At 45.0% G+C, this 11431-nt stretch overlaps 1 protein-coding gene across 6 annotated transcripts in view; it reads right to left on the bottom strand.

Annotated features, from left to right (window-relative positions):
• Positions 1 to 2796: 2796 nt before the first annotated feature.
• The window catches only part of MYOT (myotilin), a 42532-nt gene continuing 33897 nt past the window's right edge, over positions 2797 to 11431 (bottom strand). For 5 of the 6 annotated variants that reach the window (XM_019478628.2, XM_006277618.4, XM_006277614.4 and 2 more), the window contains 7 exons: positions 10601 to 10702; positions 8846 to 8895; positions 8115 to 8247; positions 6381 to 6588; positions 5294 to 5459; positions 3820 to 3953; positions 2797 to 3421 (listed from right to left, as the gene is read on the bottom strand). In XM_019478628.2, coding sequence (XP_019334173.1) covers positions 3249 to 3421; positions 3820 to 3953; positions 5294 to 5459; positions 6381 to 6588; positions 8115 to 8247; positions 8846 to 8895; positions 10601 to 10702 — 966 coding nt within the window. In that variant the 3' untranslated portion in view covers positions 2797 to 3248. The remainder of the gene's footprint in view (positions 3422 to 3819; positions 3954 to 5293; positions 5460 to 6380; positions 6589 to 8114; positions 8248 to 8845; positions 8896 to 10600; positions 10703 to 11431) is intronic. The other variant, XM_019478629.2, reaches the window with a different exon arrangement.

Here is an 11431-nt window from a genome sequence, read left to right as displayed (position 1 = left end):
CATTGCCTCCAGCATGGGGACATTACCTCAGGTGGAGGGATGTTACCTCAGGTGGACGTTGCCTCAGATGTAGGGATGTTACCTCAGGTGGACGTTGCCTCCGGCATGGGGACGTTACCTCGGGTGCAGGGATGTTACCTCAGGTGGACGTTGCCTCAGATGTAGGGATGTTACCTCAGGTGGACATTGCCTCCAGCATGGGGATGTTACCTCGGGCGCAGGGATGTTACCTCAGGTGGACGTTGCCTCTGGTGTGGGGACATTGGCTCGGGTGTGGGAGAGGTGAAACCACGGCTGACCGTGACACGTGGGAGACCGCGTCAAGACACTGAAGGCTAGGTCTTGTGTTACGAATCTGAATAGATGTACGTCTCATCATAATGACTGCAAAACTAATAAAACAATATGTTTCTGACCACTTTTGCCTTGCTTGTCGTGTATTTTGTTAATAGATTCATTTGGCAAATCCAATAAAGTTGCATTCATTTTCACTTCAGTCTTGAACTGAATCGTGCAGCCCTTCGCCCCCAGTGTGTTAGGAAAGCGTCTAGTTTCTTTCTTCCCGGGGAGAAACGAGGGTAGCGCCGTACGCGATGTTGCATCACACCGTCTTCACCCTCTTTTTCAAAATCCTAGATCCACCCTGGCTGGGCATCGCTGCTCTGATGTGACCTTTGCATTAGACGCGTGACTTTATTTATTTTTTTAAGCTGCCACGATCGTGGTCCGTGGGGGAGGTGCAGAGCAGCAAAGGCCCCTGAGAGATGGTACACATAAGCCATGAGTACCTGGTTAATTGTGGGTTAAGTCATGACCTGGCCCACACGTTTGGTCAATTTGATGGCACGATCGGACAAGGAACAAGCCATAAAGTTATTATACAAAACGTGCGTAATAATTTTTGTGGGTGTTCCTTGTAATGCTTTTAATTGAACGTGTCGACAGTACCCAGTCTCTGGAGTCCACGGGAGCCTGGCCAGACACCCACGTGCTCCACAAGCTGGGAGCACCCCTCTCCTAGCCGGGGCTCCCGGCTCACAGCACTGGGAGCCACGCTTGCTTCTTGCCGGTACGGGAGGAGCCGGGGGTCAGGCTCGCCTTGCAACAGCAATATATGGTGCCGTGGGATCGGATGTGGGATCCTACAGTTGCATCTCCTGCCATATATGTGTGACATAGCAGGAAGTGTGTTTGGGATCCCCGTATCGGATTGCATCCTACCTTTAACATTTGTCAGGGGATTAAGCTCTTGTAAACTGCCCTGCGCCTCTGGGGGAGGGTGGGATAGAAATATAAGAAGTAAGCCTGTGCCTGTTTATAAGGAAGTAACTAGAGACTCACTTGTTTTGAACCAACTTCAGCAAATACCATCCTCCCTGTGAGGGGTGTGTGTGTGGGTGTGCATGTTTCCAGAGTTGCTTCCTTGTTTGCAAAAGTGAAGGGTACTGTGATACCTGAAAGCTTGCCTGCGTCTATCCCACCTGCACAGTTGGTCCAATACAAGGTGTCTTCCCCCCATGGATTCTTGCTTCTCAGTTTCCTGGACCGTTGGGACAACAACATCACCCGGACACTACTGCTACCGTGGCAGTGCTTACCCTGACCACGTCACTGCAACAGCTGCCTCTGTGCAAGGGAGGAGTGTGAAAACTTGTTTCGAGTCCTTCGTGATCCGTTTCATTAAAAAAAATAAAACCCCACATTTTACACACTATATTTGCTCTTCAGATACTCTGGGGTATTCATCAAAATAGATTAGATGCACGGAGTAATCCCCCCCACAGCACATTGACTCGCTATGGTGTCCGCAACGTTTTTAAACAAAATGCTTGTTATTAATCTTGTGTGAATATGCTGGTTTTATAGCAGTCGATTAAAAACCTGTTTTCCTGCTCCAGGCAGTGTTTGCTATTGCTGGCGGAAGTCAGCTCCAGCGTTAATCCCGAAATGTGACTCTAGGCATGGGTGTCTGGTTGTTTTGTTTAGGCAATATCATCTGGAAAGAGAAATGGAGATTTTTAATTTTATGGCTCTGAAAGGCCAAGGGGACCATTAGGAACAACCTGCCTGACCCACATCATTTCTCTTTTGATATGAGGGAGGCTCAGGGATTTACAGTATTTGAAAATCCACTTTAGTGGTAAGGAAGAGCGAAAGAGAGAGCATGAGGAAGTAGACACAGAGGGCTTGTCTGTAATATGGGAACTATCACAGCGGGCATCTCTAAACAGGTTACAGCTGATGAACTAAGGTATTGATCTAGCAGTCCATTGCCTGGAAAGGAAGGAGAAGTCCAGTGATGCTGTAGTGCTTGTGGTCATCATAGCTACTGTTGCTGCAGAGCAGGCCATGGCCCCAGCTTGCTGGTTGCTCTCTATTTAAAGAAGCTTCAGGCCTTCTTATGCTGTTCAGGAAGCTTTTGACCCATCCCTCTGCTGCTACTTGCAAGGAGATTGCTGATTTTTGGGACTCCCCTATGGGAATTGAAGAGGAGGAATTTTCCTTTAGCGGCTGCAATTAAAAGCGAGCGCCTTGGACAGAGAAGAGTTGTGTTAACTTGTGACTTAAGGAGGAGACAGATTTACAGTGGTTGGACAAGCTATGCAAGTGTGTGTCATTCTGTGGGCTGCCGGAGCGGTTTGGAAGGCAGGTAACTGGATGCCGTACTTAGCATTACCCAGAGAAGCTCCAGTGCATGGAGGATCACAATCAATTCTACTTGCAAACCGACTAGCTGTCAGGGACCACACCCCTGAAGTAGTCTTGGTTGTAGGTAAAAACAGAAGTCACAACCTGTACTGGGTATTTAAAATTTTATTTGCTTTTGGCATAACCCCTCATAAAAACCACTGTAGTCTATATTTGGTTTTAGTATTCAGGCAGCACAAGTTCTGATGTATATCATCACTCGTGATAACAGAAAGCAGAACAAAGCCAGCATACTCCATCTTATAGTGGAGCACAGGTGTAGTTAAACCTGCTACACTTCTATGAGAGCTAACTGCCTTGTATACTTAGGCTTCACAGCTAAAATACAATATAGGTTTAGAGTAAATGGCTACATTCACTAATCCACATAAATAGGAGTTCTACCTTGATAAAACTGGAACAGCAGAGTGTGCAAAAGTCAAAAGGAGTAAAAACATGTAGGCACGTTTGCAGTGTTAGAGCAACTGCCACTCAGCTGCATCTCTTGGTGTCATGAGTGTCTGTTACAGGAGCACGCTTTCTTCTCCTCCTCCTCTTGTTTAAAGTTCATCGCTTTCATAGAGTCCTGATTCAGCAGCCAAACGCTGGAACTCCCCTTCTGGTGAAAAGGCTTGTTTCACATCCAGTCCTCTCCCATTGAGTGCTAGGTATTTGCTAAAAGTCGGCCGAACCTTCAACTGCCTGGGGTTTGGAAGTGGCTTGTGTGGGTGAGCTGGAACAGAGACACCTCATTCAGGTCCTGAGCACTGCAGTTCTCCCTGTTTTAGGAGCTTTATCAAATGGCAAAATTCATACCCTCACATATTCTGAGTCTAGAAGAGGAAGTTGTCCCTGAAATGAGGAACAGACAGGCAAGCTCCCTCTAACAGGAATGCTCACTTGTGTTGAGGATAGCGGTTAGCCACTGCAAAGAAACCATCCCCGTCGGACAATGCCCAGATACAAATAGAAATGCCTGTTTTGAATAGTTACACCAAAATGCACGATACATCTGTTACCTCCTTTGGAAATTCAAGGCCATGGAGTGCTCAGACCTCAACTAGGTTTGCACTCAGACTTGCTCTGACCAAAGGGCAAGCTACATTAACTCACAATGTAAGTTTTACTTACATGCAACCTCCAGCCTGGTGTGACAGGTGGCCACGCCAGCCTCGTTGACTGCAGAGACAGTGTACCAGCCAGCATCTTTTTTGTTAGCATTATGAATGAGGAGGCAAACCCTTCCAGAGGTGTCATGCAGCATGCTGAAAGATTCAGAGGGGTTTTTGTTTAAAATGCATGAAAGTTGATTTAAAAGGAATGACTTATAGCTGTGAAGGCTAGAAGCCCCCAAAACACTTATTGTGATTCAGAAACAGTTTGTTGCACAGGTTTTACTTGCAATGGGTAAGATGGAATCAACAATTACTTGTTTTCTTGTTAGCACTGAAGTCTGGATCAGGGGTCCTTCATGGAGGACCCACATAGGACATGGGCATCTGACTAGTTATGCCTTGAATCCCTGGTTGCTGGATGCAGGTGTGGCATCTCGAGTGCTCCATGTGGCTAGAGCAGGGGATCACAGGGAGGTTATTTAACCATTCTAGCAATGAAAGTGCAGGGAGTTGAGCCCAAATGCTTGACCCTTTACCCATGTCCAGTGCTGGTCAGTAGACAAAGGGCACATCTGACTGGCAAATGCATATGTTGCCATTTTAGAAAAACTGAAAATGAGGGTTGAAAGGGACTTCAGGAGGGCATCTAGTCCAACCCCCTGCTGAAAGCAGGACTACCAACTGGATCATTCCAGCCAGGGCTTTGTCGAGCCAGACCTTAAAAGCCACCAAGGATGGAGATTCCACAAGCTCTCTGGCTTTACTATCCTCCTAGTGAGAGAGTTTTTCCTGATATCCAACCTAAACCTCCTTTGCTGCAACTTGAGCCCATTGCTCCTTGTTCTGTCATCTGTCACCACTGAGAACAATCCAGCTCCATCCACTTTGCAACCCCCTTGCAGGTAGTTAAAGACTGCTATCCAATCCCCCCTCAGTCCTCTCTTCTCCAGACTAAATAAACCCTGTTCCTTCAGCCTCCCTTCACAAGTCATGTGCCCCAACCCCCTGACCATTTTTGTTGCCCTTCGCTGGACTCTCTCCAACTTGTCCACATCCTTTATATAGTGGGGAGACCTAAAACTGGACACTACTCCAGATGTGGCCTCGCCAGTGTAGAAGAGAGAGGGGGAAAATAATTACTTCCCCTTGATCTGCTGGCAGCGCTCCTACTAATGCATCCCATTGTGCTGTTAGCCTTCTTAGCAACTGGGGCACACTGTTGACTCATATCCGACTTATTGTCCACTGTCACCCCTAGGTCCTTTTCTGCAGAGCTGCTGCTTAGCCAATTGTTCCCAAGTCTGTAGCAGTGCATAGGATTCCTCCATCCTAAGTGTAGGACTTTGCACTTGTCTTTGTCAAACCTTTTAGCTATCACATCATTCAACCTTTAGATATCAGATTGTCTTTTTAGATACCATGTCATTTACATTAAGATATACCAGCTATATTTCTAAATACACCAAATGGTCAACTCATGAGGAGGATACCTTATTCGGTCTGCATTGAATTGTACCATTTCATTGTTTTTTTTCCAGTAAATCCGTGGGGTGGGGATGGCAGAGATCTGACATTCCAATCTGGCTGTATCTCCTTCATAAACTTTTTTGCTTTGTGGTTTGAAGATGAAAGTTGGAGGTCTCTGATGCTGTTTTGCTAAATGAGAAGAGAAAGTGGTAGTAGCTGTTTTACATTGGCAGGTATTTGCCCTGACTGATATTTATCCTATCCTCGTTTGGAAGGTACATGCCATGTACATTGCTACCCTGGCCTTCAGGTGCCTAGACATCAGCATTTTAACGAGCAATATTCTTCTTTGGATGGGAGGTAGGGGGGTGGGGGGTGAGGGTCACTGCCCAGTTCATGAATAAAAAAGTCTTGATTAAGCCTTGGATAAGACCCAAGAGGTGTCCAGAGACCGCTACCCAGAATTTGTGCATGCATCTCAAAGCTTGGGGAAAGAGATATATGCCTCTAACTGCCATTTGAGTTGGGACTTAAATTTCAGCAGTGTTCTCCACCTCAAATAGTCTTGCCCTGCTAACATGAGAGGCAATACAACCAGTAGTTCAGATAGAGTTAAAATGACAGGTGGCTTTCCTCAGCTACGATTCTGGCAGCTTTGGGAAGGTACAGTCTTTCAGTAATGAAGTCACTTGGGGGCGGGGGGGAGGCATGCATAGTGTATTTTATGAAGGACACTAATTTTGCCATTCTTAGCTGCAAACGCAAGATGACAGACATCCAGGTTGGCACCCTTTTCCTTCCCTGCATGCTCATCATTGGTCAGTGTTCCTGTTTGAAGTCAGAGGCAAAAATGCCATTCCCTTCACCAGGAGCAGGGTTAGAAAGGTGGTGAGCACTTGGGAAGAACCTTCCATCCTGAGTTCAAAGACTTGGTTGTAGTTCTTAAACCTGGACATCAAGAAGCAGGCAGAAAAGCCCTGCAGGCACTGAAAGCATCAGCTTTCCTGAGTCTGATGCTCTTGGTGCACGCAGAAGGCACTGGCCTTCCAGGAATGCACAGCTGGAAAGTTTCCTTCCCCTCCAGGGTGTCACCCAAGCCATATGTCTTACCAATTACATCCAGCTTTACTGTGAAAGCAGCTTCTCCAGCACGATTGGTGGCTACGCATTCATATGTCCCTGTGTCAGAGGCTCTGATCACTTCAAAAATGAACGAGTGGAAGCCCTTTTCAGATACTATCATTTTATGAAATTCATCTGGGTGAACCAGCCTTCCATTTAAATACCAGTTCACATCCGGAGTTGGTAGCCCACTAACCTGTAAAGGGGGAAGAAACAAGATGTGAGCAAACAGGAAGAAGGACCTAAGGATATGCAATCATTTATGTTCTTACATTTAAAAAAATCCCTTCCTAAAGGGCGGTTTGATCAGCTTAATGCCCAAACTGGGAAAACTACCTGTGGCATTTCCAGCCCTATGTAAACTGGAAAACATATGGAGCAACCTAGTTGACTCAAAGAGCTTTAGCTACAAGACAAGGAGCCCTGCTTTCACAAGTCTGAATCATTTCATAGTAGCTAGGGTCAGGAGGGGTCTGAACAGATCATCTAGCCTGACCCCCTGCCACAGGCAGAATGAATGCTGGGTTCACAAGACCCCAGACAGGTGATCATCCAACCTCCTCTTGAATATGCCCAAGGTAGGGGCGAGGACCACCTCCCTGGGAAGTTGGTTCCAGATTTTGGCCACCCTAACTGTAAAATTTCACAGGACACATTACCCGTGTCCTGTGCAGTTTAACTCAGTGGGATCAGTTGTGGGCAAGCCCACCATTTTATAAAAACCACATTTGTAAATTTTTTTAAAATTTTTTTTTTTTAATACCAATATAGATCTGTAATGGAGTTCACTCATTCTAGACTACAAAATGCAGCAGCCTGTTGAAGTGGTATGACAAATTACTTTCTCCTAAAAGAGTTATAGGTTTTATCACTTCAGTATGGTAGAAATGGCATTAAGACAAGGAGAGGCATTTGATTCTCTAAGTGCAAAGCTAAAAAACACTTCAGAAAAAAAAAAAGAAGGTCATTTGTATTAAAAAAGGGCTTAAATAACAAGAGCTAGCTTCTTTTTTATCACAAGGTACATGTGTTAGGAGTATAGCTCTCACAGAGTTTCATCCTGTGTTTTAATGGTTGGAAAGAACTATTTTTAATAGCTCTTTTTTGGAAGCAAGGGCCCTGTCCATTTAGTTTAGCTATCACTTAGCATATTAAAGTAGAGTTTATTAAATGGCCTTAACGTGGCAGGCATCTAGGTCCCAATTCAGCAGGTTGTAACCAGGTGCTTATGTGCTCAGTGGTCATCCCTCCTCACAGAAGACAAGCATTTAAGACCTTGCCTCAGTGCTTTGTTGAATTGGGGCCCTAATACATGCCCATGCCAGCATGTTTTGCAGAGCCCTCTTCCAGGAGGACATTTCAGATTTATAGAGCAGGCTTGTCCCTAGCTCCTAACTGCTGTATCCTGACAGGGATGCAGTGGCTACAGCCAATTTAATTTGAAGTTTCCCAGGGCTAAAAGCTGTGGAGCTTGCTAAATTTCTTTCCCTGGTGCTTTTTTGCCACTCCCCTTCCCAGCCCTGCTTGGTGCTGGCTCGCAAGATTGTCCAAGAAGGATTCTGTACTTGCAAAGCCAGTAGTGGTAGAGAGACAGTGCTTCAGGTCACTGGGATGGAGCTACTGTAGCTCAAACGTCTCTATCGTGCCTAGTTTGTAGTAGGTGCCAAGGGGAAACCAAGTGTTGTAGTTGTATGGAGAGGACTGCACAAGTAGCAGCATTACTTTGAAGTCCAGCCTGCAGAAGCGTCCTTCTTCAATGGTTACATCTTCTGGCACTTGCGTAAAACGTGGCTGAAAGAACTTCTCCTGGATCGAGCCCTGTCCTTGCTCTTCCCCTCTGGAAGAGGGTCTGCTCCTGTAGAGTGCACGCTTACAGTTAGTTTCGGCAAGGTTGCTACATGGCTGTACATGACACCTACTCAACTCAAGAGGTTAGAATTAAGACAGGCTAATAGCTATGTCGCTCCCATCCCTTAAGCTTTTTAAATCTGTCAAATTGGGATAAAGCATCCTGTTATCTGCCTCTGACTGCATGGAATAGCATCACCAGCAGTTGTAAAGCTCCTATTTTTGAGCTTAGATCCCAAAGCCTTTGAGGCATGGCCCACAGATGCTTATCATATACCATGCCTTGTGGTTATTCCTTACCTCACTGAACCTTGCTTGGAAAGAGATGAGGAACTATCAATTCTCAGGGTATTTTTAACTATAGTATATGGGTCACAAGCTTCCACCCCAACAATCCCTGCCTCTTTAAAAGGTTCTCAATAATTGGTTGAAAAAAGTTACCAATTACCCTATGAACTATGAAGTTTGAGTTCATTTTTTAGTATAAAAGTAGAATACCCAATATAGTAGCCACATCATACACATTTTAGACTAAGACTCTGGACACACAGGAATATTGAATGTCCGTCTCACAAGATTGGCTGGGTATAGATTTAAAGATTTACCTTATTTGTCCTGAAGGAACCTGTAACCTTGTGTTCTCTGTAGTCTGCTGCTTTGAAGAATAAAGGCAAAGAGTCAGTTAATATGCACTAACAAAGTTCTCAATTCAATCTCTCGGTAAAGATTTTAAATGAGCAGTTTGCTTTTCAAACACACCAATGGCAGATTCCACAGATGCCTTTCTAATAAAATACTAGATCGACATTGTAAGCAAATATTTTCTCACACTTCATTCCAGACTTTTTTTTCCCAACCCTAGTAACTAAAAACAGTAATAGTTTAAATAGTTTAGAGCAGCTTTCAGTCCAGCAGCACAGGTGAATGGTATGGCCATTCCCTTTGGTTGCAGATCTTTCTTGGCGAACATATAACCTTTGTTAGCGGGGAAATAGTCTTGCTGGAATATGTGAAATGAGAGCCTAGGTACAATGTGTCCTTCTGTAAAGCAGGAATAGAAGTGAAGTCACTTTTATACAGAGCTGGCAGGAACACTGTTGTGCCCACTTAGAAATGGTACCAAGAGCAACGAACACATGTTGAGCTGGAAAATATTTTCCCTACTAGATCACAGCACTAGCTAAGCTTGCTGATAACTCCACAATCAAGTTATTAGATCTATTCAAGTACCCAGGATGGTTTTCCAACAAGAACTTCTATAGAGATCTGAAGAGCAGATAATTGTGTTTTAATGTCAGCAAGTCAGAGCATTTCTACCACTTTAGCAATGGAGCCAGTTATATCAAGTACAGAAAGTCCTGAGGTGTTACAGGATCCATGACAGCAACATTCAGACAAATAAGCTTGAGTTTGCTTGCTTCTCTTTTCTCACTAGCATGCGTTTAACTATGTACCCACATGTGTAGTCTATCTACTATAGCGGGCTACTGCATGCTTCTATGTTCTGCTGGATTTGGCTAATGGCAGATCCCTTCTGAGGTTATTCTCTCTACACCCCCATGTTAGAAATGCAGCATCTAGCAACACTAACATCCATTTTAAAAGGTGATGCGCTAGAGCTGAAGTTTCCAAAAATAATCCTAATAGTCTGACTAGCCAAAAAACCCTGGCAGTTGGATGGGTCAATGGGAGCATACACAGAACGGTGAAAGTATGAACAATATTGCCAATGCAACACTCCTACTCTTGGGAAAGTGCTCCCCAGACTCCTGTTAGCCAAAGCTGGTCTCAAGGCGATCAATGTCAGCTCAGAGAGGCATCTCTAACATGCTTCTGCGATGCTCCTTTCTTTAGGTCTGGCGTTATTCAGACGGGTGAGAGAAACCGGCTTGCACACAATTAAACTGAAGCCTACCACACAACACTCCCCAAACCACAAAGTCCTTCCTGCTTGTAGTCAGCACACACAAGTATGTTAATTTGTTTTAGTCCTGGTCAAGTTTAAGCTGAGCTGTTACATACTGCCTACTTGTGCTCCCCTGCTCTTCAAATAGGTTATTGCATTAATTCCTTCTGCCTGTCCTACACTGCAGGAGGCTGCCGAGTGCTGCGAAATAGCTATTGTGTTCCTCCCCAGAGACTTCATTCCTACAGATAGGTATCTAACAAGGGATGTTGCAAGGTGTAATTAGCATGCTGAACTCTTCCCATGTACGAGGCTATACAGAAGTCTATTGTTATTGCAAGTCTTAGTTTCTCTTATTTGCACCTCCTGAAAATGTACAGCTCCCCACCCCAGTGTGATCAAACCCTTAAATGAACACCGACAACGGTCTGCCCTATGGACAGATTGCAGTTACCTGCGAGTTCTGCACGTTTTCCTCATTTTGCACGTCAAACACAGATGCAGCGTTTTCTGGTCCAAGCAGCCTGCGAGCCATTCTTTCTTCATAGGTTAACCTCTTTAAAGCAGGATAGAAAGCAAGGCTTGTCATGGTGAATGGCCTTTTTACTGGCGTTTCAGCAGCTGCGTCACTCAGCAGTATTAATATGCCATAGATTCAAGGTGCTGTTGGATTGAGTGCATGGGCAAACCTGGGCTGCTCAACAGGGCTTGATGTCCTGGCATCATCTGAGCTTGATCCTCATTTATACAGCATTGAAATGCATAAAAGCTTAGACAGTCGTTGGCTTTCCATTCTTCCTGTGCAGGGATTAGTTATGGGCAACTATGACAGCATTATTGGGGAATTTGGAATGAGCTCCCTGGGGTCCTGTACATCAGCGCTAGGAGGGCTTTCCAACTCCATCAGCTGTGGATCTTCCTCAGAAACTAGCCACTTGGTGCTAGAAAATCCACACATCCTAACAAGCACGTGCCTGGTGTTCTCTCACACATGCAGTCCCAGCACCTTCAAACACTCCATGTTCACATGAGCAAAAGTAGTCAAATTCATTGGACTCGGGTTGTCTACACCTAACAGCTAGTTCCAATCTGTACTGGAGTACAGAATTTGGTCTGAATTTTGTTAGAAGACTTCCCCCCTCCCTCCAGATCAGAAGTCTTTAGAGAGTTAATTAGTTTGCCGGTGTCAAGTTAGGCAACTTTGATTGGATCTGATAAAAGTTTTGCGACGCTTCTGATAATGACACATTGGGTCCATTTTTACCCACCACCTACAATATGCCAG

This window comes from Alligator mississippiensis, chromosome 9, assembly GCF_030867095.1.
Source record: "Alligator mississippiensis isolate rAllMis1 chromosome 9, rAllMis1, whole genome shotgun sequence".
Taxonomy (NCBI): domain Eukaryota; kingdom Metazoa; phylum Chordata; order Crocodylia; family Alligatoridae; genus Alligator; species Alligator mississippiensis.
Note: the sequence above shows the minus strand (reverse complement) of the source record. Positions and strands in the feature narration are given on the sequence as shown.